A 27,813-nucleotide genomic window follows, 5' to 3' on the forward strand; every position below is an offset into this window, starting at 1 on the left:
TTGCATGTACACGTGTGCTCAGTTGCTGAGTTGTGTCCGACACTTTGCAACCCTATGGACTGTAGCCCACCAGGCTCCTCTGTCCGTGGGATTCTCCAGGCAAGACAACTGGAGTGGGTTGCCATCTCCTCCTCCAGGGGAGCTTCAGGGGTCAGATCCCAGTTCTCCGGCAGCGGCGGGTGGACTCTTACTGCCAAGCCACCAGGGCAGCCACACTGTCACACACGACCAGAATGTGAACTGTTGAGGCCATACCCCCCAAGCCCAGCAAGGACACAGAGCAGGTGTTCAATAATTATTTATTGAAAAAAAATGACAGAACCCCGACCCCCGCTGAAACCATCCCCTCACACACACCTGACTTTCAAACCCCACATGCGCAGGGCACCACCAGCCGTGCAGAGCACTAGCAGCCACACCCCCGACCCCGGCGCCCCCAGCCCCCCGGGCCAGCAGGAACTCTAGTAGAACTCTTCCTGCTCGGAGTCCGGCTCAGCACCCTGCTGGTTCTGAATCTGACTTTGCTTCTTGTACAGACCGGCCACCTGAGGTGAGAGGGTGGTGGTGGTGGAGTCAGAAGCCCCGGCGCAGACCCACCTTCTTCCCGGCCAAATCAGCCCACAGCCCATGCTCTCCGAGAGGCTGGCCTGGCGAGGTGAGCCCACCCCTCTACCACGGGCCTCACCTGGGCACTGGTAGTGGCCTGCTCCGGCTTCTTGTCCTCACGGACACGAATAAACCGAGGGAAGCGGAGGGAGATCCCCTTCTCACTGTCCACCTGGGGGAGGCGTGGGGGAAGTGGTAAAGAGAGCAGGCAGAATTCCCCATCCAAGGTCTCCTCCCTGCTCCTGTGCCTCTGGGCCTCAGTCTCCTGATCCATACAATGGGGCTAAGTGATGGGTCACTGTAAAAATCACATCAGGTAAATGTTTGGGGCTGCACCAAGTGGCAGAAGAACTGGGGGCTGCTGTGGCTTCTGTTGCCATTATTACTAGGGCTGAAATGCCAGAGGGCACAGAGCCAGAGGTGGACTCTAAAACCAGACTTCGGGGTTCAAATCCCAGCTCCCAACTCAGAAGCCAAGTGAACCTGGGCATTAGGCACCCTCGGACTCGCTTTTCCCATCTGTTAAATGGGAAGGTCGGTGTTTTTCTGAGGATGAGTGTGAACAAGTGCTGTGCCTGCTTCACTTAGGTGCGTGATAAATGCTGCTCCCACTGCTTGTTACCAGGGAACCCTGACTGCCCCAGGTGAAGGAGTGAGAAATTTCAAGAAGGAAACGAGGTAACAAGTATATAAGCTTTGCCTTTATGTGGAAGTCTGCTGCTAAGCAGAAATGCCCATGCCAGATTTTGAAGGATCAGAAGAAATCCCAAAGGGAGTGCATTTTTAAAGTTTCCTATTCTTCAGTTAACTAGATTTCAATTTTAAAAAATTCTATTTCCTGTTCTTTGGAAGGAGGATGCTAAGAGCTGCCCTAGTGCTGGTCGGTGGCAGGAAGTGGGGGTCCCCCGGGACACAGACCCTTTGGCAGGCGTGGAGAATGGAATCACTAGTGAGAGAAGTTAGCCAAGGAACATTAAACCTTGGAACGTGAAAACGAATTACCATTGATCAAGAAACAGAGTAGTTTCTTTTTCTCGTAAATGGTCAGCAGGAAGTATCCTAAGTTTTTACTGAAAAGAACTGTTTTCAAAAATTATTTAAGAGCTGAATGTGAGACTGATATTTAAGAAAGTGACTTCAAAAAAAAAAGTGATACAAATGTGGGCTTCCCTGATGGCTGAGCAGGTGAAGAATCCACCTGCAGTGCAGGAGACAGGTTCCACTCCATGGATAGAGGAGCCTGGCACGCTGCAGTCCATGGGGCCGCAGAGTCAGATACGATTAGTGACTAAACAAAACTAACTGAATCACTCTGCCCTACACCTGAAACTAACAGAACTTTGTAAATCAACTATACTCCAATAAGAACATAAAATTAAAGACAGAAAATGTAAAAATTTGAAAGTCAAAGAAATCAATTTCATTGTTTTCTACTCCTGGGGAATTTTTCTTTTTTTTTTTTTAATGAGACTGATCTCATTGTCTGAAACCCAAATAAAACGCCAGCTCCGGTCTTCCGAAGCATCACCCCGGAAGCACAGACATGGGCCCCAGAATCCCCTCCCGCTGCTCTCCTGCCACTCAGCAAGGATTCTCTCGGAGGGTCTCCTCAGGGTCCCCCAGTTACTCACCAGGCCCCGGGCCGCAGGGTAGATGGGGGACAGGGAGAGGTCTGCGCACTTCACCTCCCACACGTCGCTGGGGTCCAGCCAGTGGTCGGGGGCCACTGCGCCGTCGGCCCGGACGTAGGAGCGCGGGGTGGGCAGCACTAAGGCCTGCAGCCGGTGCGAGAAGGGGGAGAAGGTCTTGGATCTAAGTCAAGGATGAGGGCTGGGGGAGGGAGGGCAGTGAGGAAAGAGGGAGAAGATGGGGAAGGGGAGACACAGACAACCCTCAAATTAAAACGCGGGCAGGGGAGAGGGTGATGAAAGAAACGGGAGGAGGAAGAAATGGAGACCCTGGGAGCCGAGACAAGAAATTAAAGGCAGACAGAGAGGAGCAAAGACCCAGAGATGGAAGTCAGAGACCGAGAGAGACAGAACCAAGACGGGGACACAGAGATCAGACACAAACACGCAGGAAGCCAGAGCGTGCCCCAGACGCCTGGCATCAGGACGGCGGACACCCCACGAAGAGGGGCTGCACTGGCATTCCGAGGGCGGACCCGGGGAGCCAGCAACACGCCCGGCCCTGAGTGCAGCAGACAGGGCTCCCTGATGGCGTCTCTGCCCGGAGCTGGCAGGGCTGGGACTTGAACTTGGACGTGCTGGGCTCCCCCAGCCAAGCCTCCCGGAGGACAAGGGTCCCGAGCGGGCAGGGAGGGCTCACCTGGAGCCTCTGGTGGTGCTCTTCCAGCTCCTCGTCACTGAAGCCAGTTCCGAGCTGCAAGGAGGACAGGGGTCAGTAGCTCTGCTTCCCCCCAGCTCCCGCGGGCCCAGGATGAGCCTGGTCTGCTCCTCCCTGCCCCCCGCCTCCGGGGTCCACCCGGCACCTTGCAGATGGCCTGGAACTCCTCGCTCTCCTCATCGTACGAGGCCAGCAGGAAGCCCCCGTACCGGCCGGCCCGTTTCCCCTTGCCCAGGTAGGCACCAATCACCACAAGGTCCAGGGTGTCGCCCACACCCTCGAGGTAGTCCTTCTTCAGCTGGGGGGAGGGAGGGTCAGAGATGAGGGTGGGGAGTCAGGTGTGGACCCCACTACTGGTGTGAGGGGGGGCTGGGTGAGAAAACCAAGGACAGACACTGGGAGGAGAGTGGATGAGGGACAGGTTTCTCGGCTGATGAGAAAGGGGCCACTCTGATGAGAGGAGGAGGGGAGATGGAGGGGACGGGTCAGATGGGGAGACTTCGGGGGGGGTCACCCCAGATCCCCCCTTCCTTCAGTATGGAGGGACATTCCACTGCTTCACAGGGAGAACATTTATCCACTCATTCCATAAACTAAATTAAGTGCCAACTGTGTGCCAGGCAGGAGCTTGTTCCTACCCCAGGGCCTTTGCACTTGCTGTGGCCCTGCCCCCGACTTTACCTTGCTCATTACGCCCCATCTCTATCCCATATGCATCCTGGCTGACCTTCTGGCGGAAGGCAAGAACAGAGAGCTCCCCAGGCTCCCTCATCTTGCCATCTGGGGCATCCAGATAGGCGGTTCTCCACCAGCCCTTGGTGAATTTGCTCACGGGGAGCAGTGAGGGCCGCAGGGCCGAGGCGGCTGCTGCGGGAGGTGGGAGGGAAAGAGCCAAGGGCTCCAGAGCTCACATGGGGTGAGGTGGGGATGAGGCGCAGAAGCTTGGGTGGCTTCTGGGCCCCGAGCTCAGCGGGTAGGTGGGGTAGGGGGGTGGGCGGCACCTTGAGCCAGTTGTGTGACCTCTTGGCGATCTCGTAGGTGGCGTCCACGTCCAGGGTCTTCACCATCAGCCCCTCGCAGGAGTCTAGGGACCACAGGAGGGCCACGTGAAGCCCCGGCTCACAGCCTCACCGCAGCCATGGGCGGGACTCTGGTCCAGTTGTCTAGGGTGGGGTGGGGTGGGTGCAGATCACGGAGTGGGGAGGGACAATGTGGAGGGGCACAGACCTCGCGGGACGCCCTCACCTTTCACCGACTGCTCCAGGAACTCGGCAATCTGCTCCATGTCCTTGGTGTCCAGGGAGGTGGCAAAGACGAACTCGCCCTCTGTCTCCACGAAGTTCTCCCGGAGCAGCTGCCGGCGTCGGGAGAGGGGCTCACGTACCAGGGACTGCAGGGCGGGATGAGAGAGACGGACGTCACCATGAAAATAAAGAGGAAAAGCCCAACTTCGGGCGAAGCAGGAAGCAGGTGGGTCACAGGTCACCCTGTGGCTGATGGAGATGAGTGTGAAACGGGGCATCAGTTTACATTTTAGGCAATGCTCTAGTGTCTGGCTTAATAGAGGCTGGATTCTCACATCTGCTCCTGCCCTCAGGCTGCAGTAGGTTGTTCTGGTTGCAAGACAGGCACACAGATGGGGAGGTGGAAAAGGGAGGCCTCAGGGGCCACACTTTTAGAGAGCTGCTGCCCAAGCGTGGCCTCCCAGCTCAGCCCGCTGGTTCCCAGGTTTACACACCCCCTTCATCCCCTGACCACCCGAGACACAATGCCAGAACTCACCTCTCCGTTGAGGTAGATGAGATCGAAAGCATACAGACACACCTGCACCTGGATCTCTGCCGCATCCACCTCCTGGTGTTGGGGCGGGATGGAGACCCAGAGTGGGGGGTGGGGAAAGGTGAGATGGGGCTGGGTGGGTCCCCTCCCATCACGCCCGAGACAGACACCCAGTCACCTGCCACTCTCCCCTTCTCCCAGCCAAAAGGTTGCATGCCTATAAGCACAGCGATGATGCCAGCCGCTGGCACTGAACTATGATAGCAACCATCTCATTCCTCTCTGCTAGTTATTTACTTGCCCAGCCTCCCTCACAACTAGTGGGGTGACATGACAATTCTGGCCAATGAAAGTAAAGAAGTTTTCTGGGGTGCAGGTTGAGGGAGCTCCTGGAACAGATCTTTCATAATAAGAAAAGAACCCTTCCCTCCTTCCTACTTGGCATGCTGGGATAAGAACGTGATGGCTGGAGCTGTGGCAGCCGCGTTGTAAAAGGCTGAAAGAACTACATTCCAATTGACAACTCTGTCTGTCTGGGACAGGGCAAGATTGTGTAGAAGATGACGGCAGATGCTGGAGTAGGGCAAAGGCTACCTTGCGTTTGCGGGTGGTGAGCACTTGGAATGGTTGGATCTGCTTCTTTTCCCGGTCCCAAGCTACAGCTTCTGTGTCCAGGATGAAGGATGTGACAGATGGGAGTTTAATCTGAAAGGTGAAAGGGGAAAACCCAGAGCTCATGAGAGGTGGTGGATGAGGCCAAAAGACAGATGGAGAGAAACCAGTTTCTTTCCCTTCTGCATGGAGAAGATCCAATGACAAACTGATGCCAGCCTTAGAGACACGTATGAACACAGACCCCTTCTGTTCCCCACTGAGAGGGGAAAAAAACTAGGTTTTCTGAGGACTTACTATGTGGTCCCACAAGCTGGAAACCCAGGAGCCTTTGTTATCTTCCTCTTCTGCCCACTTTACATTCAATTCAGCCGTAAACGTGTCCATTTTCTCTCTGAAACCTCTAAGTCGTCCATTTGCCACCACCTCGCCAAGCCCAGTCCAGCCTAAGCATCCTACCAGTCCCCCTGCCCCTGCACTGACTCTGTCCAATATACTCTCCTCACAGCAGCCAGGCTGCTCTCAGCAGACCTCACGTCTGCTCGGTGCTCACCCCTGCTGAAAACACACGGCTCCGCAGAGCTTTGGAACCTCTCCTTGGCCAGCCCCCGCGCCCCTTCACCTCACCTAGCCCTTCAGACTCACTCTCTGCACCCCCACACACAAGCCTTTCTGGTTCTGGAATGGACTGTGCCCCTCCAACCACAGGGCCTTTGCACATGCTCTGGACTTGAGAATCTGCATGGCTCCCAGGGCCATCCACACTGTATCCTGGGCTGTGTTTCGTGACGGCCCTGTCTTCCTGACACCAAGGCTAGGTCTTATTCTGTTAAAGGCTCAGAGGACGCTGGACCTTTTCTTCAGAGCCTGATCTCTGAGTGAACTCAGAGGCAACAGCAGAGCTCTGATGAAGACCTGCCTGCTCTGCCATCTGGGTTAAAGTCGCTGCCTCCAGCACAGGGCTCAGCACAGAGCAGACGCCCAGTAAATACTTGAATGAATGGGTGACAGAAGCCAGATCTCACTGACCCTGTACTGTGACCGCTTACACGAAGCTCTAGCACAGGGAAGACGAATTTATACCAACGAAAAAAGCAGATCGGTGGTTGTTGCCGCAGGAGATGGATGGTGGGGGTGGGGAGAGGGGCCTGCCTGGCATGGGGCACAAGCAAACTCTCTGGAGTGATAAAAACATGGAAATGTTTTATATGTTGATTACGTGGCTGGGTGACCTTGTCCAAACTCTTCAAATTCTATACGTAAAGTCAGAACCTTTAATGGAAGCTACACCTTAAGTTGGTTTCAAAAATAAACAGAACTTAGCACATCACAGGAGCTCAATTAATGCTTGCGCTGCACTGTCCCTCTGTCCTCACTGCTCTAGGAAGGAACAAACGTCCTCATTAATTACGGAAGGCTACTCCTCTGTGGGCTTCCCTGGTGGCTCAGTGGTAAAGAATCTGCCTGCACTAGGGTTCGATCCCTGTGTCAGAAGATCTCTTGGAGAAGGAAATGGCAACGCACTCCAGTCTTTTTGTCTGGGAATCCCATGGACGGAAGGGCCTGGCAGGCTACTGTCTATGGGGTCACAAAGAGTTGGACACGACTTAGCAACTGAACAATAACAAAGTCCTCTTTGACTGAGATCTCCTAAAGTAGGTCCAAACAGCCCTTGGGAGCAGAGACAGCCTGGCTCCAGGGCCCTAGAGATCCAGCGCTATTTACAGACTGTGGGGCCAGCGTGCAGGCTTCATCCCAAACTCTCTCCCCATCAGAGCATGATTCTGCCTTTCCCAGCCTCGGCTGCACCAGTGCCCGTGACCTGGTGCTGCACAGGGGACCCCCCAAGCCTGAGTCAGCCGGGGGTGATGGGAGGTGCCCGGAAAAGTGCTAACTTTCCTCATGGGAGGGGACAGCAGCTGGAACCCCTTTCCCATCTGTCTTTCTGTCTAGAAGTGTGGCGGCTACCTGGAGACCAAGGGGCCAGGCATTGGGATGAAAAGGCAAGGAGCAGAGGACAGCAGACCCAGCTGGGTTTGGGAAGACCTTGGTCCTCAGCTGAGCCCGCCCATGGCCACCCGCCTTCAGATTTAATGGGGGAAAAAAAAAAATCTGCAGGCGTTCTATTATCTATACCCCAACATACTCCAATCTCCTTCCAATCACTCCCGCTGCACCGGGCCGGCCTGGCTGGCCCTCCGTTCCCTGCTCCCCTATCAGCACCCCGACAGACCACCCAGGTGGAGCCAGCGGCAGGAGCTCACCTTGGGGATGCGGCTGATGATGTCGGGGTACCTTCCAGTATTGTCCTCCTGATTCCTGCTGAAGATCTTCACCTCCCCGCCTTCCAGAACGTGGATCTGCCACCGTGGGGGAGGGGAGAGGGACTCAGAGACGGGCCCACCCCCGGGAGCCCCGACTTTCTCTTCTTGACCCCACTTCCATGGGGAGGAGGTTCCAGAAGCTCTGCAGGAGAAACTGATGCTGAGACCTGAGTGAATCCTCTCCTGGGTTCAGAGAGCACCTCCGAGGCCTGTCTGTGGAGCCCCTGCCACCTCGGCTTCATCTCCAGTCCACACCCTCCTCTCCCGGCTAGCAAAGGTGCTTTGGGGTGTGTGTGTGTGTGTGTGTGTGTGTGTGTGTGTGTGTGTCCCCGGCTAGCAAAGGTGCTTTGGGGTGTGTGTGTGTGTGTGTGTGTGTGTGTGTGTGTGTGTCCCCGGCTAGCAAAGGTGCTTTGGGGTGTGTGTGTGTGTGTGTGTGTGTGTGTGTGTGTGTGTGTGTGTGTCTCCCCGGCTAGCAAAGGTGCTTTGGGGTGTGTGTGTGTGTGTGTGTGTGTGTGTGTGTGTGTGTGTCCCCGGCTAGCAAAGGTGCTTTGGGGTGTGTGTGTGTGTGTGTGTGTCCCCGGCTAGCAAAGGTGCTTTGGGGTGTGTGTGTGTGTGTGTGTGTCCCCGGCTAGCAAAGGTGCTTTGGGGTGTGTGTGTGTGTGTGTGTGTGTGTGTGTGTGTGTGTGTGTCCCCGGCTAGCAAAGGTGCTTTGGGGTGTGTGTGTGTCCCCGGCTAGCAAAGGTGCTTTGGGGTGTGTGTGTGTGTGTGTGTGTGTGTGTGTGTGTGTGTGTGTCCCCGGCTAGCAAAGGTGCTTTGGGGGGTGTGTGTGTGTGTGTGTGCGCGCGTGCATGCCCGGCTAGCAAAGGTGCTTTGGGGTGTGTGTATGTGTGTGTGTGTGTGTGTGCCCGACTAGCAAAGGTGCTTTGGTGTGTGTGTGTGTGTGTGTGTGTGTGTGTGTGTGTGTGTGTGTGTGTGTGTGTGTGTGCCCGGCTAGCAAAGGTGCTTTGGTGTGTGTGTGTGTGTGTGCCCGGCTAGCAAAGGTGCTTTGGGGGGGGGGGTGTGTGTGTGTGTGTGTGTGCCCGGCTAGCAAAGGTGCTTTGGGGTGTGTGTGTGTGTGTGTGTGTGCCCGGCTAGCAAAGGTGCTTTGGGGTGTGTGTGTGTGTGTGTGTGTGTGTGTGTGTGTGTGCGCGCCGATTTGTCTGGATGTTGTGGTGCTGTAAATAACATTCTGGTTTTCATGATTTACATGTATTCCCTTTAACGTGTCTGGATCCCAGTCCTTGGGCAGAGCTGTATTATGTGCCACAGCAGCAGCAGCGTGTTTATCGCCCCAAGAAACAGTAGCGTACGTGTGTATAACACATGACTTCAAATATACATGTGTGCAAGTCACTATCGCTATCTTGAGTCACCTTACTGATTTTCTGCTCAGCGCTGTATTTCGAAGATCCATCTGTGCTGAGTCTATCGAATCTACTGCGTGTAGCCTGTACCACAGGGTGGCGCCCACCAAGCTCGCTTACCTGTCCCCAGGTGAGACCAGGGAGCGGCCCCCACCCCCCCAGGACAGAAGAGCCACCACAAGTATCCTCACAGCCCAGACCAAGGCCGTCTCCGGCCCTGGGAGCCGGGACACACGTCCAGGTAACCTGAGGGGGACGCAGGGCACCTGTCACATTAACACGCCCCCCGGCAGCCCAGGCTTGAGCTCCCACTTCCGTGGGTCTGGACTCTGATGACATTACCTAGTGAGATCTGTTTCCAGAGGAGCCAGTCAGGTGGCTATTATCACACCACTGCCTGGAGTGGGAACTAACGCCCCGAGGGCTGTGCGAGACCAGATGAGGAGTCATGGCGAGCCCGGCCGGCCCTGAGCTCGGGTCTGAGGGACCTCCCTTACCTGTGCCCTCTGCCCATCGTATTTGTACTCGCAGGTGAAAGCTGCCTCCTCAAAGCGCTTCAGGACCTCGCTGACACCCCGGGTGGGGTGGGCCAACATTGGTTTCAGGGGAACCCCTGGGAGGAGAGGAGAGAGTGAATTCAGATAGAATTTACTGGGGGTGGGCGGTGAATTCACGGAGGCGGGGTAGAGACTGCTAATCGCACTCAGAAGCGATGCAAGCAACACCTGGGTTCTGTCATCACAGAGTCTGGCCACCCCTTTCTCGAAAACTAAAACAGAAACGCCAGTGGTCTCTGGTCACAAATATTAGAGCGACAGCCTTGGGATTATGAAGTGAAGAGAGAAGGAACTTGGGTGGGTGAGCCCTGGAGCGCGGCGCGGCCCTTCCCCTGCCGCCTGCCTCCCTCCGGGCCCTTCCGTATACAGAAGAACAAGAAGCTGTCTGCCTGCCGCCTGCCCCGCTCCGGGCCCTTCCGTATACAGAAGAACAAGAAGCTGTCTGCCTGCTGCATGCCTCTCGGTATCTCGGTACAGAGCTCCAACACAGAAGCGGGGACTCCATGGAGACAAGGCACGGCTCGGGGGACAGGGCTGACTTCAGGGGAGATGGGGGTGCTCTCTGAGCAGGGGGCCCTGTGCTGGCCACCCCGGGGGATGGAGGGAGGGGAGCCTGATGGCATCCAGCCTGGGGCGAGGCTGTGGATGGATGGTAGGGGGCGGGAGGGATCTCACGGAGGCCAGTACCTGGGCTCAGCCTACAGTGCTCCGGGAGCCGCTCCAGGCCGTGCTCCAACAACACCGGGACGATCCGGTCCAGGTCAGGCACCTCACTGGGGCAGGGAGCAAGAACAAGGCAGGTGGGGGTGTCCTTCTAGAACCCTGCTCGCTGGCTGCAAGATCCACCACTACCTGCCTGTCACCCCTTCCCAGGGTCGGCTCCTGCCTCCCTCGACTCCCCTCATCGACCTGTCTGTCGTGGTCCTTCATGTTTCCTCCAGGCCGGCCTCCACCTCCCAAGACTCCAGTTCAACTGGTCTGGGGCCAGCCTGAGAGAGACAGTCTGCAGGTCTCCACGCAGGGGCAGAGTCCTCTCCATGACCGTCATGACCCTCATGGTGTGCCCGTCACCAGGCCCCGTCTGGGTTTCTCATGGCCTTTCCACAAGCACAGTCCTGCCTGGAACTCAGAAGCCTCTGCCTGCTTCTCTCCTTGGCTGTCAGGATCTCCGCGTCCCTGTGTCCCTGACTCCCCGTTGTTGGCCGCCTCCCTGATTTTTGTCACCTCCCTGTGCCCAGAGCCCGTACCATCTGGATCCCCACCCGGGGCTCTGTCACCAGCCCCATGAGGGTTATGGATGCTTGCTGGCCGCTGGCCCCTCCCAAGTCACCCACGGCCCCCGGGCTCCCCCACCGGGCCCCCAGGTCTCACCAGAAGGTCTGCTTCAGGATCATGCCTTGCTCCTCCAGCCACGTCTTTCTGGCTTCTGCCGTCTTGCCCTTCCCGGCATCCACCAAGGCCGGGGGGCATTCTAGGATGAACCCCAGAGGAAGGGGCTTTGGGATGGGCCCGACCCCCCTCAGCCACCCCCGGGTCCACAGTGGGTGCTGGTGAGAGGTTCCTCAGGTAAAGGGGCCTGAAGGGGCAGAGGGAACCGGGTGGGGGTCAGGTGGCCAAGTTAACGCGAGTGGTGGGCGTGGGTCCGGCCATCGGGGCTCACCTTGACTGGGGGGCGTGAGGCTCACAGCCTGGGCGAGGGCCGCCAGCACCGACTGCTCGGCCAGCCCGAGGCGCAGCCGTCCACTCAGGGCTCTGCGGGGACAGCGGGTAATGGGGATGGGCCTGTTGAGCCCTTTGCTCCTCCCTCCTCCAGTCTCCCCACTGCGACCCTCTCCTCTAAACCAGAGCAGCCTCCAGAGCTGGAAGGGACCCACGATCACACAACCCCACTTGACAGAGGAGGAAACTGAGGCTGACCATGAAGCATCATGACCGCGGGCAGTGCCTACGGGCAAAACTAGGGGCCTGGCAAGGTCTCCGTCTCTCTCCTCAGCTGCTCTCTTACAAAGCAGAGATGGTGGAGCTGGGGCACGGCCGGGCCTGGAACAGCCTGCCCCGGGGTGCCAGGTATGATGGCCAAGAACCTGTCCCCGCAAGGGAGCTTGAGCCAGCGACCTCGGGCAGGAGGGTGCACCTCCTGTGCCTCCATCTCCCCTTCTCTAAATGGGGGTGAGGCTCACAGCCCCCCGGAGCTGCAGGGAGGAGCTCATGGCAGAAAGCGCAAGGCACAGGCCAGGGCAACCAAGAAACACCCCAGTGATGGCAGCAGGCAAAGGCCCCCACGCAGGCAAGGGCAGACATCACTAATCGACCGCAGCACGCTTTACCCACGAGCCCAGCCTTCTCCAGCCAGCACTGCTGAGAAGAGGAGCGCCTGGGCTCCGTGACGGTGCTCCCATCTGAGGGCGGTCAGGGCACCAGCAGTGATGCGCCTGCCAGCCCTCCTTCCTACCTCACAGGCCCACACCCTCACCTGGCAATGAAACGTGCCTCTGAGTGACGGCAGGCCACAAAGAGGCCTTTGATGACATCTATCTTCTTGGTTGTGGACTGGAGAGAAGGGGCAGGGCGGTCAGTAACGGGGCTGAAGGGAGGGTGGCCATCCTCGCTGCCTGGGGAGTTGCCACCCTTGGAGATCTGCCCGCCTCCCACCCCTGCTCCCCAGTCCCACCGCCCGGAGCGCAGAGAACAGTGAGAAGCTGGCCCTCCTTCTGGCCTCCCACCCCGGCTCTACTCAGCAGGTGTTCACGGAGCCCCACAGCCCACACTACATCGGGGCTATGGTCTCAGGAGGAGGGTCCCGCAGTCTTGAAAGCAGCAGGAGGGGAGAAGCTCTGATCCCAAAAGCAGGCAGGACCGAGGCGACCCAGCCTTGAGCAATCGAACCAGAGCCTTCTGGGTCCCCAGGAGGAGAGGGTCTGGGGAGGGCCAGCCCCCTGCCCACTCACAGCGCTGCCTGCCAGCTGCGCAATGTCCCGGAACTTGGTGAAGACGCCGGCGGCGGTAAGCGCGGGCGGCGGCAGCACGAGCCTCTGGGTGCTGCGGCTGCTCTCGGCCACCAGCCCCACATCACCCTTCTCAGCCACCTCGGCCCGGACGGACTCCAGCTGCCGACCTTGTGGGGGAGAGGGAGCGGGGGCTGAGCACCAGGAGGGGTGTGGCTGCCGGGCTCCCTTCTCCAGAAGCTGGGATGATGAGCCCATCTACACTAGAGGGGTTGTCTGGGGCGGCATCATCAGTATGGAGATGGGATTTAAAGCCCTGGATCTCGGCCCCGACTTCCTCCCTGGCCTCCTGGTTTCCTGTCCGTCCTCCACACGGGTCCAGAACTGACCCTGCCTGGGACCTTTTCACGGTTCCCAGACGCCCTCACAGTAAAGATGGAGCACCCCAGGCCCTGGACAGGCAGGCCCCGCCCACTCGGCCAGCCTCTCCCAGGCACCAAGAGCTGCTGTCCCTGACCACAACTGCACTCTGTCCCCAGCTCCCCTCGTGGCTCTGCTGGTCAAAGCCCTTAAGGACCTCTGCAACCTCCACAGCCCCGACCCTCAGCCTTGCTCTGTGCCTGTGGCATCCCCCTCTCCCATTTGGACTGGGTGCAGAGCTGGTCCTGATCTCCCCCTGCCATCCGGCCCCTCCGCTCTCAGCCCATCAGTGGCCCCCCTCCCCCTCCCACACCCTCCCAGTCCCTCCCCATCACCTCCTGGCCTCTCCACGTCCTCCCTGGAAGCCCCTCCCATCCAGCCCTGGGCGTCCACCACCACCCCCGCCTCACCCGTGGCCTGGGCCACCGCCTTGAGGAGGATGCCCTCTCCGATGCCGAGCTCCAGGCCCTGTTGGGGCGGCCCCAGGCGGTTGAGGCTCAGGTAGAGGACGGGCAGGAGGTCGGCAGGTGACAGGGCCACCACGGAGCGCAGCAGGTTGCTCAGCGTCTCCACCATCCGGAGCCTGGAGGAGGGGATGGGGGTGAGACCACCTGAGATTTCAGGGTCACGATGGGGTAGGGGAGCATGGTGATAAATGCAGGAAGAGACGAGGAGAGAGCTCCTGGCCAGCACCTGGCGTGTGACCCGAGCCACAGGGGCCGTCACAGGCTGCTGGTGGGAGAGGAACCCCATCAGACAACAACAAGGAAGGGGACGATCACCTACAGGAAGTAACAGCTGATGCGTATGGACTGTTTTCCAGGTGCCAGGCATTGGTATTAAACCTTCAAAGTGCTCTCTGACTCCCTGAATTCTCACAGCTGCCCTGAGCTAGATATTATTTCATTTTACAGGTGAAAAAACTGAGGCACGAAAGACTATGTCACTTGCCAAGGTCAGAGAGCTAGTGAGTATCGGGCTGAGATGGGTTCTCGCTACAAATAAGACGCGGGCTCTCTCTGACACTGAGGATCGGAGATCAGCCAGGCTGCAGGTGCTCTTGGTTACTGGAGCTTAGTATCCAGTCCCTGCCGCCAGGCCTGTCTCCCCACACCAGGGATCACGGGTCACCCTCCTGTCTTGCTCTGACCAACAAACCAGGCAGAAACAGTGGACTGTGGCCGCTCTTGTGGCCAGGCCTGTGGTCTCGTGCGTGAGGGTGCAGCTGAGCCAGGAGGGGGTTAAGAGGATTAAACAGCTGGAGGCACAGACAGAACCAGGAGAGGCCCCCCGACCCCGGCCAGGGGGTCTGGTTAATTACCGAGCAGAGACCTCCTCAATCTTCTCGAAAGCCCGGGCCACAGCCAGATAAGGGACCCTGGGGGAGGAGAAGGAAAACAGGAGCATGTGTACACCCACACTGCCCCCGCCCAGCCCCCTGCCCCCACACGCCTCCCGGTCAAAGACCTGCTGATCCCTAGGTGCTCGCACACATCCCGCCTGACCCCCGCCTGGGGTTCTCTCTCTCCATCCCCTTCAGAGCGGCCAATGGTCTCCCGAAAACTCTGAGGGGTGTGTGGGGGGGAAGGACTGGCAAATCTCTCACTGAAGCCTCCGGGACAGGGCCTCCCACAGTGCCAGAAGGGTTCTGGGGAGGGCCACGCCTCACCTCTGGCCTGCCTTCCAGCAGGCATCTTCGATGGGGTGGTAGTTGTTCTTGGCAGGATTGTAGCTCGGTGGGTCCAAGTGTCTGTGGAGGGAAAGGGGAGGCTGCAGGGTAGATGCCTGGGTCGAGAAGTTTGAGAGTCAGGGGTGAAAAACAAACAAGACCAAAAAGCAGAAGAGAATAAATCATTTTAGGTATTAAAACATTTTTAAGACAAAAACCAAGTAGGGGGAGAAATCAGAAAGGCAGATGCTGCTTCAGAGGATAGTTGGGGAAGGCCAGAGGAGACATCCAGGCAGAATGATGTGAGGGGTTAGCAGAGTGGGGACCAGGGAGAAGAGTATTCCAGAGGGGAGCTGCAAGTGCAAAGGCCCTGAGGAAGGGACACGCCTGGCATGTTGGAGGAACAGGAAAGGGGTCAGTGTGGTTGAAGTGGAGCAGTGTGATCCGAACATTGTTCAGTTTAGTCGTTCAGTTGTGTCTGACTCTTTATGATCTCATGGACTGTAGCCCGCCAGGCTCCTCTGTCCATGGGGTTTCCCAGGCAAGAATACTGGAGTGGGTTGCCATTTCCTCCTCTGGGGGATCTTCCCGACCCAGGGATTGAACCCATGTCTCCTATACTGGCAGACGAATTCTTTACCACTGAGCTACCTGGGAAGTCCATGTTGTTCAGAGTCCACTCTGAGAGGCAAGGATCCCCCCAGCGCCTCTGGGTCAGACCCGCCCTCACTCTGGCTGGAACAGGAGGAAGGTGCAGTCCCTGGGTGCCCCAAGGAGCCAGGCACTGTGCTAAGGGCACTCCATCTGCTAGCAAATCAGTCCTGCAGGCAGGGACTCATCTACCCCACCTAGTCACATAAGGAAACTGGGCACAGAGTGGTTAAGTAGCTCACCCAAGTTCACACAGCTAGTAAGCGGCACAGTTCTGAGACTGTTCTAACCCTCTACATCATACGCGCCTTGGGAAATGCCTCACACCCACCCCGTTAGAGCCACCGCAGTGCAGACTCTGCAGTCACACTCATTTGGGTTAAAATCGCTGCTCCATCAGTGACCAGCTGTGTCCTGTTGAGGAAGCAATTTCCCTCTGAACCAACCGTATGATGGAGCTACCTGGAGTCCCTGCCCTGACACGTCCTGAGGTTAAGGAAGAAATTAGGGGGAGAGTTCTCTGTGCTTTGTGGGGAGCATTTTTACAACACTGACTCCCCAGCCTCAGACCTATGTCTCTGCCAAACGTGGGGTGAGGGAGAAGACTGCTGACTATTTATAGCTCTTCAGCTGATCCTGTGCAGACAGGGCTGAGGATGGCTGAGCCGGACGGAGCACGCACAGTGAGTTGTATGGCCTCAGTATTTGATAAGGGGTCACCCTCCTGGTTCTTCCTATTATATTACAAGGAGAAACGGCAGAGTTGAGGTGTAAGAAATTCTGCAGCCATGCTGCCTGGCTCAAATCCCAACTCTGCCACACTCATTTGTGGTCTAAGCAAGGCAATCAAAATTAATAACAACAGCAGCTACTATTTGCCAAGTGTGGGCATGGCCAGATGTTAGTCTGCAAACCCTCAGGAGGAAACTGGCCCAGAAAGGCTAAGTCGCTTAGCCAAGGTCACAAGCTGACAAAGGTGGAGCTGGGATTTCCAAGCACTCCAGAGCACTCTCCTGCCTCCACGCCTCACTTTTCCCATCGGTGAAATGGGAGTCCCAACAGAATCAATGCACAGGGTTGCTGTGAGGCTTCAATGCACCAGGACATGGAGGGCACAGTGTCTGGTGACGGGCACACCGTTTACAGTGGATAAAAGGGTGTGATTTCTACCATTAACAAGTCTTCATATTAAAGGTGAGGAAATTGGAGGTCCTGACAGTTTGTCTGTCTCCTGGAGGCAGCCATCAGTGATCAGGTTGAGAACGGTGTAAGAAAAACAATCACAGTATCCCAAGAAATAAAAATCAGGGCATAGAACTTCATGTCAGACACCAAGTTGGTGAGAGAAACTTACAAGTAATATAAGCACGGATGCGTGCCCAGAGGCACAACAGTGGTGCAGAAAAGAGGCCCGGCTTAGGAATCAGGGGAACTCCGCTTTCAGGCCTGGCCTTACCCCCACCCTCCCTGTGTGTTCCAAGGGAAGATGACCTAGCTGCTCTGGGCTGCTGGTTTTCATGCCTGTGAAACGGCTAAAACACCAGCTTCTGCACAGGCCTGCAGAGATGAAGTAAAAAGGCATAAAAGAAACCTTTCGGATGTGATTTCATACAGAGGAGGCTCAAGAAAAGGAGCCGACCGTTCCTACAGCGCAGTCACATGCTGAAATGGGGCCATGTAATCTCACTAATAAGGTTCCGACTGGGGTACAAAGTTGTCATTAAGAACCCCGAATTTTTTATTAGAATAATTAAACCTGAATCACAAAATTCTAACGCTGAAAGGATACTGGGTGATTACTGGTCTCCGTTTTGGAGGCCCACCTACAATCAGACCGGTGAGACCTGGGACTCACTGGCTTGCTTTGTTTCATCTGCTGTTCTCTTAATGGATCCTGACTCACCCCTTGGTCTCCTCCTTTCTCAGAGCACCAGGTCCTTCTTCTTTCACTTCTTTTTTGACAGCTGGCTTCCGGGGGGCTGGGGAATGAAGCAGGGGAACAGTGGACCCTTTCTCCTTCCCACGCCCCCACCTCCCAGGAACTCTCCAGGTGGCATTCGCCCCGTGCTTGGGGCGGGAACACGGCAGGAGGGGCGAGTTAGGCCTTCTCACCCACAGGGAGGCTGAGCTCCTTGCAGCAAGACCCACCCACCTCTTTCCTGCCCGGCCCTGTGAAGTGCGGGGCAGACACTCACAGAAGAAACTGCTGAGGGTCTTTGGCGCTTTGGGGGGCACCTGAGCCTGGCCGTCCTCCTGTGGTTCCTGCTTCACCGTCACCTCAGACTCTGAAACGCTTTCTGGCAGGGACTCTGCTGAAAGTGAGAGAGGTCAGATGGTGATGCAAACTTTAAAAAAGTGTCTTTTTTGGCCATAAGGTATGTGGGACCTAGTTCCCTGACCAAGGATGGAACCCAGGCCCCCTGCATTGGGAGCACAGAGTCCCAGCCACTAGACCCCCCAGGGAAGTCCCCGGTGCCTATGACTTCTGAAAGATAACTTGTTGGAGGATGACCAGCTCTTTTTCCCCCACATGTGTGGAGAAAAACAACAATAAAAATAACAATAGTAACAAAACCTAAAGTTTCCCTAGAATTTGCTTTCAGAGAAGACACTGGAGAATCTTATTGAAGTCTTATCTAAGCCTTATTTACATTAACTGTCCTCCAAAGACATGTGACCCCCCCCAAAAAAACCAGAGAGAGGGGGCCCCAGGGAGGAAGATGGTCAGACACTCACTGGCGGTCTTCTGGGGCTCAAGGGGCGTCGTGGGCTGGTCCCCGCCTTCCACTTCCTCCTTGTTGCCCCCTTCAGGCTCTGGGAGGCTTTCTGTTGGTATCTCTGCTTCTGATGACAGACAAAAAAAGCAGATGGTAAAAAGTGTCACTGTGAACCCCTCCCCAAGGGCATTTGAATTCCCAAGACTCTCTGCCCCATTTTTTCTTTGCTGTGCTGACCGCACATATGTGAAGTGATGGGAGGTGTGAGGGTTGGTCAGCCCTGGGCCACATGGGGACCTTGAGGGAAGCCAACCCTAATGCTTGCTTGTATAACTGAGAAACGGGGAGGGCCAGGCTTTTCTTATAATTTTTGAATGATTGAATTTTTTAATTATTCATGGTGAAATAGAACTGGAAAGGGTTCAAAATGCCAATGATAACTTGTTAGTGATAAAAATAAAGCTTTTTTAAGCTGACTGAAAAAATAAAAAATCCCCACCTCCAGGGTAATAATAATAACTGCATCAACTGACTTGGGAATAATCTGTCTTAGCAGAAAGAAGTCATCCTCTGACCTGCATCCTCTGACCAAAACCCCTGGACACAGATAAGGGCTAAAACTGCATGATTTACAGTAAAATTTGTTACTGACTAAAGACTGCCGACCAGAAATCAGATCTCCACCAAATTCAGACCTTACCTGGAAAGGACAAACCCAATAAGGACCTCTTATTAAAACAAATGATGGTGACAAAGACTGATTATTATAAACTTGTAAAGGCCCCAAATGATCTGTGGATCAGATGTTTATGGCTGTATTTCCCAGGTAAGATATTTTACATTTTCAAGGCAAATGGGCTGGACACTGTATGACCTACTAGCTCAGGGCATTTCACTTGTCATTATTACATCACATTCTTGGTAATTCATGACATAGCTTTCTGCAAAGCTGGGTACTCATGGGTGGTGTGGTAAAAACCAAGTATTACATGAAAATCAACATAAACAGAAAACAAGGACAGCAGTTTTCAACTGGACTCCAAGGTCTGAGCAACTGTGCAGTGCCCAGGAGACATCCTGTTAGAAACCAACTGTGATTATTTAGGAGTGAAACATTACTTTTCCTTCCTTTCAATGCTATGTATATTATTTTCTCAAATGCCCAAGCTGCAAGAACATAAATAAATAGTTGTTTGGACATAACTCGACAAACTGAACAGTAAAGGCCTTGGGGCAATGAGGCAGTTACTAAGACACCTCTGCTTTTTGGCAAAACTTAAAAACAAATCATTTAGAGGAAAATATTTTCCATACGAGAAATAAAAAGAGAGAAAAATAGGAAACTGTGTATGAATTAAGATGGCCAAACTAATGTATTCCAGAATGCTTTCATGACAAAATTCCCTGGGTGGCGGTGTGGGATTCTGACAGACACGTGTGGATTCCCAGTCAAAGTGTCAAATCAAGTGGGGTCCCCACACCCTGTCCTCCCAGACAGGCCCCCACCTTTCCAGATCCCACACACACAGACACACACAGTTAGCCTCTCCACTGCTTCCTCCCTCCCGACCAGGGTCTCACCTTCTTCCTCCTTCTTCTTCTTAGTTTCTGGGTCCTCGTCCTCGTCCTGCTCTTTCAGCACATCTCGAAATGTCCGTTTGGGAAGCTGCTTCCGGGCTGGAAAGACAAAGGGCTCAGTGTGGCCTCCTTGCTGGCCCACCGGACCCGCCACAGTGGGCTCAGACCCCCGTGGTGATGGCCCCTGAGAAGGCTCTGGGGCCCTGCCCTTCTCCACCTGCCCCCCCCAGCCACCGCCCTGGTGCAGGCCTCATCCTTCAGGCTTCTGCTTCCTGGCCGTGTGACCGTGGCAGGTAGGTTCCTTCATCTTGGGAGCCAGCACCCGCCCTCTTCTCTGCCTCACCTCTCGCCACACGCTATCCTCAAGCCCTCCCTGCTCCCCACATCACATCTCATTCTCAGAGACTCCAAGGTGTGTGGGATTCCCCCACCTGCTGTGCTGTTCCCACCGAGGCCTTCACATGTGCTTTTCTTGGCAGCAACATTTCCCTGTCACCCTTTCTCAACAGAACCGACCCCGACCAAGACCCTGATCCAAGACTCAGGCCAGACTGCCCCTCCCCTGGGCCCTGCCTCAATCTGCAGCTACCCCCGTGCGGGCTCGTCATTCCTTATAGCAGCACCGTCAGTGACACACACTGAGCCACACATGTCATCTTAAACTTTCCAGTGACTACACTGAGGAAAGGAAAAAGAACCAGGTGAATTTAAGTTTGGGTAATCTTGTTTACTTAACCCAGCATAACCAAAATATGATGATTCCAACATGTTTCAAATATTTAAAATCAGTATCATTCTTTTTCCTATGCTAGGTCTTCAATATCTGATGCACTTACAAGCACATCTCAACTGGACACTGAATTTTCATCAGAAATACTTGATGTGTTTAGATTTCATACAATCTACCGGTGAGAAAGCCCAGAGAAGGGAAGTCATTTGCCCAAGGTCACAGTCAGGGGATGGTGGAGCCATGCTCTTAACCTCAATGCTAAGACCAGAGCTGTCAGGAGGATGGCTCAATGGTGGAGAAATCCACAGGTGGACAAAGACAGGCAGCTGAAACAGCGTGGCCCGGGGGTCCTTACCCGTGCGACGCTTCGGGATCCCTGATGGGGAGACAACCGCTGGAGAGGGGTTGGAGCGGGAAGGGCTGCTCTCAGGCAGTATGACAGGACTGGGAGGTGAGGCCTGTGGAGAGTCTGAAGCAGGCTTCTGGAAAGAAAGAGAAAGAGCAACTCTTGAGTTGGAGGAGGAAGGAGACAGCACCCAGCTATATCAGTTTCCAAAAACTTGAGAGAACAGAGTGACTCAGCCCCAGCTCTGGCCTCTTACCTGGGCCATCACTCCACTCCCCTATGTAGTTTCATGGTCCCAGACTGTCCCTATTATGGACCACGGTAACAATTCTTTTTTTTTTTTTTCCCCTAAAGTGACAAGATCTTTGATTTTTAGCTAAGCATAATATGGCCCAACCAAAAAGTGGTGGCTCAGATGGTAAAGAATTTGCCTGCAATGCGGGAGACTTTGCAGTTCCCCGGGTCGGGAAGATCCCCTGGAGGAGGGCATGGCAACCCACTCCAGTATTCTTGCCTGGAGAAACCCCATGGACAGAGGAGCCTGGTGGGCTACTGTCCACAAGGTCGCAAAGAGCCAGACACGACTGGGCGACTAAGCACAGCACAGCACATAATATGGCCCAACCAAAAACTTCCCAGACTCCCTTGCAGGTAGGTGTGGTCAGGAGCCTGAGGACTACACTTCCCAGACTCCCTTGCAGCTAGGTCAGAAGCCCCAGGTCTACCCAATCAATGGAAGGGCAAGTGGTTCAAATAACATTCACCTAAATGCAAGTGGAGTGCCCTGCTCTTCCCACTGGCTGAATGTGGGCATTCACTTGGACGACTTCATCTAAGGATGGTGAGCAACAATACAGAAGCACCCTGGGGCAGACTGAGCCGAGAAAAAGACGGAGATGATAAGAGGCGGCTCACGAGGGGCCTTGGAGGCTTCATCAGGACTGTCTTTGTCCTGAGCTGGCAACCCCAGGTTTGGGGGGAGGGGAGAGCTGAAGACGGAAGTGGGGTGAGCAGTGGGGGAGACAGGATGTCCATTCACCATCGACAGACTGAGAAGTGCTGCACTTTGGATGTTATCTTGAGAGCAGCCAACAGGCAAGAAATGACTTAAATGAGGGGAGCAAGTGAACTGATGCACTTGGGGAAGATGGAAAGCCTTCGATTCCATGGGTTCTGAGCCCTTCCTCCACAGCAGGCATTCTCTCCCATCACTGTGTAAATCAACTCACAGCACCTCCATGGCCACCTGTGATGGGGGAAGCTACCCGGAGCTGCCTGAGCCACCTGAGGCTGCCTGCCAAGGCATCACCAGGGCAAGGAGCCACAGCCAGGCCCCAGGGCAGAGGCGGGGTTAGGAGCACAGAAACCAGGCACAACCACTGAACTCCTCTGCCCCCTGGGGCATCAGCTCCAGAATTTTCCTGAGTAGCTGCTGCACTCAGCTCCAAGGCCAAAGAGAATGACGCATCTGGCAAATGGGGGCAGGCTGCGGGGGCCCCACCTGGCTTCTGGGGGTGGTGGGGGCTTCCTCCTCCTCCTCCTCGCCCTCGCTGCCCAGGACCCGGGTCGCCTTCCTCCCCGGCCTCTTCACTGGAGAGTCGCCCTCGGACACCACTCTATTCCGCTCCTTCAGTGCCACCCTGGAAAGTGAAAAAATGGAGGTTTTTCCAGCAGACAGAGTGGAGACGCTGCCCCCAGACTCTCCAGCAATTTCATTGCTTCCTTGCCTTTCCCTTCCTTGCCTTTCAAGCATGCAGTGAACATTTTCGAGAAGCCTCCTTGGCATATATATTTTTTTAGGCTATGTTGGGTCTTTGTTGCTTTTCTCTACTTGTGGTGCATGGGCTTCTCATTGCAGTGGCTTCTCTTGTTGCAGAGCAAGGGACCTAGGGTGGTCAAACTTAGTAGTTATCACTTCCAGCCTCTATACTGCTCAGGCTCAGTAATTATGGCACATGGGCTCAGTTGCTCTGCAGCATGTGGGATCTCTCTGAACCAAGGATTGAACCTGTGTCTCCTGCATTGGCAGGCAGATTCTTCACCACTGAGCTGCCAGGGAAGCCTTCAGCATATACTCTGAAATACCCATCGGGGGTCCTCCCACTTCTCTGGAGGGTTCCTGTGTGCCCACCCTGTGGTGGGCGATGCTGGAGGAACACATGAAGTCCCTACCGAGGGCAGACAATGGCCTCCAATATTCCTTTGGAGACTTTCTTTCAGTCAGTCATGTAAGACCCTGATCCTCTAGGTAGGGACTACACTTCCCAGCAACATAAAAACAAAAAGGGTGGATCTCAAAGTCAGATTTAGGTAGATTTAGCTTACCTTCCCAGTTTGGCACCCTGGGAGAGTAACTTCACTTGATCTCAAAGTCAGAAATGTTGATAAATCATGACCTGATCTTTATCACTTGCTGAGCATCTTTTATGAATCAGGCCCTGTTCTGTAAGTTGCTAGTGTGTTAATGCATCAAGTCCACACTGAAAGCCTGATACAGATCATGATACCCCATTACCCAGGAGGAAACCAGGCGCAGGAAGTGAAGTTACTCTCCAGGGTGCCAACCTGGGAAGGTAAGCTAAATCTACCTTGAATGGTCCAGGGACACAGTCTTCCCAAGAACTTATGACAAGAATGGTGGCGGAGAGAACACTGTTCTCTTCTCTTCAGAAGCAGCCAGTGGCAGGGTCCCTGCTTTGTGAAGGAAGTCTGCTCCAGATGAAGTCAAGACACTGGGCCACAGTCCTGAAGACAACTCGGAGGTGCTGGATCCAACTATACCTGAAGCTGACACTACCTTTAGCCTTTCACGTTACAAGAATCAAAAATTTCCCCATGGAGGCCTGAGACATTCTGAGCCGAGTTTGTTAACACTTGCAGCCAAGAAAGTCCTGACTGATGAAAGGAACAGATTCACGACCTCCCAGCCCCAGAACATACTTTGGAGGGGACTCCGTTTCTCTGATGCTGTTGGATGTCTCCTTCTCTGGCTTCTTCACTTTGCCCTCTTTCTTGGGCTGGAAAAATGACCTGGAGGAGCAGAAGAGGGGGAAGTGAATGATAATAGTACTAATACCCCTCCAACACATGCTATATCCCACAGCTTCCAAGGTCTGTCCCCATTTCTGGCACACCACAGAAGACTTTGAACAATCCCCTTAGATGGATGAGGAAACTGAGGCTCGGACAGAGGAGGCAGCACTATGTACTCTTCTGCCTCAGCTAACCTCTCACGTGAGACCTAGGACACATCCCAATTTCCATTCTACAAGTATTAACTGTGCACTTACTATGCGGCAGGGCCTGTCCTGGGAACCCAGGGGCACAGGAGCAGTCCAGACACATAAAGTGCCTGCCCTCAAAGGGCTGACGCTCCAGACATTAAGTAATGTGTTCATTGCTTAATTGTGTCCAGCTCTTTGCAACCCCATGGACTGTAGCCCACCAGGCTCCTTTGTCCATGGGGATTCTCCAGGCAAGAATACTGGAGTGGGTTGCCATTTCCTTCTCCAGGGGATCTTCCCAACCCAGGATCTGGGTCTCCCGCATTGCAGGCAGATTCTTTATTGTTTGAGCCACCAGGGAAGCCAGTAGCTAATATGAAATGTTTGTGGAGGTGTTATGTGCTCTGGAAAAGGTAAAGTAATGGGCCCTCCCTTCCACCCAGGCGTTACCGGCCCTTTATGCTAGATCACACTTTGTTGTGCAGGGCTACCTGGGGCACTGTAGGATATTAACAGCCTGCCCTGCCTTTACCCACCAGATGCTAAGGGAGGCCCCCTCTCCCTCCAAGTGGTGACAACCAAGAATGTCTGATATTCCCTGCTGGGGGCGGGGGTTGGAAACTGCCCCAGATTGAGAACCACAGGGCTAGGGTCTCTGAACCTTGCAGCAACTGAAATTCTCAGTTACTACACCACCTGGTTTTCCAATCCCCCCTCCCCACTCTCCATACTGCTCAACTCCTGGAAATTCCTACATGAAGACTAATCCAAGTTCTCCTAAGATAAGGGCAGAGGTAGAGACATGAGCAGAGAATTTGGAGAACGGAAGCTGCTGGTGAGTGGGGTGGGGTTCCTTACATGATACTTCGCTGCATGATGGTATCAGAATTCTCTCCCCACTCCTCCTCTTCTCTGGTCACCAGTTTCTGAAAAGAACATCCAAAAATACTTGATGAGAATACTCATTTTCGTGCAGAGATCCAAGCACAAAACACACTGATTGTGTGGAGATCGGAACACACACACCTTTGATGGGAGAGGAGAAACTTTCATGAATTGAGGTTTGGGGAAATCACCCTGAAATCTACATCATTTGGCTCCAACTTCACACTGACAGACCTGACATACGGGCTGTCAAACATAATATGCAGCTGCTTTAACCAACTAAAGAAGAGAATGCATTTGCCAGGAATAAAAAGTCTACTCTGAAGACAGGGCTAAAAGTCTTCCTTCCTATGAACCCAGACTAGCAGCTCTTCAAAGACAAGGTTCCTTTCCCAGGTGCCCAGGCCATAATGACTGTATGTATATGTTAATCTTTTTCTTCTTTTTGAAACCTTGAAAGAATGTGTCCCTGGTCACATCTGATATACATTCTTCGCTCTGTTATTTAGTCACTAAGATGTGTCTGACTCTTTTGCAACCCCGTGGGCTGCAGCCCCCAGGTTCCTCTGTCCATGGGATTTCTCAGGCAAGAATACTGGAGTGGGTTGCCATTTCCTTCTCCAGGGAATCTTCCTAGCTCAGGGATCAACCAGCATCTCCTGCACTGCAGGTAGATTCTTTACCATGGAGGCCCACTCTTTGTTCTAACAAGATATAAATCTGCTGAAAGCCACGCTTCACTAGAGCAGTTCCTAAGAACTGAAAGGCTTTCTCCTGGGCTAGAATCCTCCTTTTGGCTCAAATAAAACTCTTTTTCCATTCCTTTAATATTATTTCTATTCCAACTTCAAATGTTCCCCAGTCCTTCCCTAAGTCTGTAAGCCAGTCAATGCTCCCTCTTTTCACTGTCCTTCCCCATCACGTCCTCCCTTCCTTACTTAACTCTGGCAGACTCGGGTACACCTTTCATCGCTCTCTGGGCCCTGCCTCCTGCCCTCGTCTCACCGGGCAAAACCCCGAAGCTGCTGATTGAAGCCAACTTTCCACCCACCCTGTTCCTGCACCCGCAGAGGAGAGCGGGACTGGTCGCCAGGAGTCCTTCGGGTTGCGGTCCGAGCCTCTCCATTTCCCCAGACCATTTAATTCTCCAGCTCTCTCAGGCTACACTTCAAAGCGGCTTCTTCAGCCAACACCGACTCCACGCTCCGCCGCCGCCGAGAAAATGCAAGCAAACTCAAGAAAGGCAATTTCCCACCGCCTTATCTACCTCCTGCTGCGCCTGCGCACCACTCCGAATCCCAGCTGCAGGTACTTGACCACCCAGCTGTGCTCTCATCTGAGATAAGACCCTTGACCTGCGCACCAGATCTCATGCCCTCTCACCTCCTCAAACCCTATGCTCCAGTAACCCCTCCTTTCTCTCCTCTAGATCAACTTTTCTCTATTAGACCATGCCTATCGATTTACAAATCTGCTGTGATTTGTCCCATCTTAAAAATCAAACAAAATCCCTTCTCTTGAGCCTACATGTTCCAGCAGCTATCACTGCATCTCTCCTCCCCTTTTCAGAGACGTCATAGAAAGAACTGTCCCAAGACATCATCTCCAGTCTCTCTCCTCCCATCCCTGCTTGAACCTTCAAGTTTCTCCACATCCCTCAGCTGGCCCTGCTCATCAAGGTGATAGAGGATCTCTGGGTTGCTAATTCCGGAAGTCACCTCCTGTTCCTCATCTTGGCCCATCAGCAGGATTAGAAACATCTGACTCCTTGCTCCATTGAAATTCTTTCTTCATACCACACCCTCACCTTGGTGTCCGTAAATAAATATTAAAAAAAAAAATTCAATGACTCATATTTCTAGTTTTCTATGCTGATATCTCCATCTGGATATCTAACCAATATCTCAGACCCAATAAAACCAGCTCAAGATCCTTCTCTCTTCCCTCCCCAAGCTCTTCTAGCCCTCCCTCCACCATCCTTGGCAATAACAAGCGCAGTGTTGTGGGTGCTAAGTCGTTTCAGAGTTTTGCGACCCTATGGACCTTAGGGATTTTCCTGGCAAGAATACTGGAGTGGATTGCTATGCCCTCCAACAGGAGATCGATCTTCCAGACCCAGGGATCGAAGCTGTGTCTTTCAAGTCCCCTGCATTGACAGGCAGGTTCTTTACCACTAGCGCCACCTGAGAAGCCCACAATAAGCCCAGACCTTTCAGCTCCCCTCCCCTGGAACCCACCCCTTCACGTCTCTTCCCTTGACTCCGCCCCCTCAAAAGGCCTTTGCTTTAGGTCTAGATCTTACCACTGACTTGCCCCACCCCCCGACCCACCTCCTTCTCCCTGGGTTCTCCCCTTAAAGCTTACCCTTCTCCTTCAACCTTTTCCCCGGCCCCGCCCACTATTAAACTTTTCCCTAGACCCACCCCATTCCAGGTGGGCCCGCCTCCCCGGCCCTCCCAACTTCCGGATGACCCCGCCCACCTACAGCCTTTCCCCGCCCCCTCATCACTATATAACCACGCCTCTTTCAGGTAGTCCCGTCCATCCAGGCCTCTCTTCAGATCCTGTCCCGTGCAGAGTTTTCGGTCTTCGTCTACCTTCTACCTGATCCTGAACCTCTGACGGACGCCGTCCTACCCCCTCCGGCGGCCCGCAGCCCGCGCACTCCCCTCCGCAGCGCGCTCCCGGCCACCTCAGCGTGCCCCCATGTCCTCCTTTGCAGCCGACCTACTCAGCGAAAGCTGAAGCCCCAAGTTGCCGACGCGCGTTGTTCAACAGCCTTGAAGCCCCGCAAGGCTGGTGCCACTTGCCTCGCGCCAGGCCCGCGCGCCGCTGTCCTGAGCGTCTCGCCCGGAACCTCCCGGCGCGACCCCGCAGTCCCAAATTCGCGCCACCGACTTCGCGCGCAGACTTCAGCGGGCGGGGGCGGGGCCCAGTCGAGGGGCGGGGCCGGGCGACGTCCGCGCCGCCGTCGCGAGGAGGACGCTGGGAGTTGTAGTCTCCCGGACGTGAGACTCCCTG

General features: G+C 54.7%; 1 protein-coding gene across 4 annotated transcripts; it reads right to left on the minus strand.

The window, feature by feature from the left end:
- Positions 1-283: 283 nt before the first annotated feature.
- LIG1 (DNA ligase 1) lies at positions 284-27,728 on the minus strand. 4 transcript variants are annotated; one of them, XM_061139724.1, is made up of 28 exons: positions 27,603-27,728; positions 24,766-24,833; positions 23,624-23,713; positions 22,185-22,323; positions 20,693-20,819; positions 19,611-19,706; positions 18,049-18,156; positions 17,508-17,624; positions 17,216-17,291; positions 14,662-14,742; positions 14,314-14,370; positions 13,403-13,575; positions 12,576-12,742; positions 12,101-12,177; positions 11,288-11,379; positions 10,999-11,098; positions 10,315-10,400; positions 9,568-9,683; positions 7,608-7,703; positions 5,326-5,436; positions 4,735-4,806; positions 4,198-4,342; positions 3,954-4,036; positions 3,098-3,250; positions 2,935-2,988; positions 2,238-2,381; positions 686-778; positions 284-545 (listed from the first exon to the last, which is right to left on the minus strand). In XM_061139724.1, the coding sequence occupies exons 2-28, from the start codon at positions 24,780-24,782 to the stop codon at positions 462-464; spliced, it is 2,754 nt and encodes a 917-aa protein (XP_060995707.1). In that variant the 5' UTR covers positions 24,783-24,833; positions 27,603-27,728; the 3' UTR covers positions 284-461. The 4 variants fall into 4 exon arrangements, with proteins under 4 accessions (XP_060995707.1, XP_060995708.1, XP_060995706.1 ...); XM_061139725.1 differs by having other exon boundaries at positions 27,524-27,675; XM_061139723.1 differs by lacking the exon at positions 27,603-27,728 and adding an exon at positions 25,844-25,995 and having other exon boundaries at positions 17,508-17,621.
- Between the last annotated feature and the right edge of the window lie 85 nt (positions 27,729-27,813).

This window comes from Dama dama, chromosome 4, assembly GCF_033118175.1.
Source record: "Dama dama isolate Ldn47 chromosome 4, ASM3311817v1, whole genome shotgun sequence".
Taxonomy (NCBI): domain Eukaryota; kingdom Metazoa; phylum Chordata; class Mammalia; order Artiodactyla; family Cervidae; genus Dama; species Dama dama.

Bases quoted from the DNA above. Each gene is read 5' to 3' on its own strand.
- LIG1 (XM_061139722.1), bottom strand. From the start codon at position 25,918: ATGGAGAGGCTCGGACCGCAACCCGAAGGACTCCTGGCGACCAGTCCC. The intron at 23,714-24,765 runs GTAAGGAACCCC...CTGCTCCTCCAG, and splicing joins ATCATGCAGCGAAGTATCAT to GTCATTTTTCCAGCCCAAGA. The intron at 4,037-4,197 runs GTGAGGGCGTCC...TGTGGTCCCTAG, and splicing joins CCTGGAGCAGTCGGTGAAAG to ACTCCTGCGAGGGGCTGATG.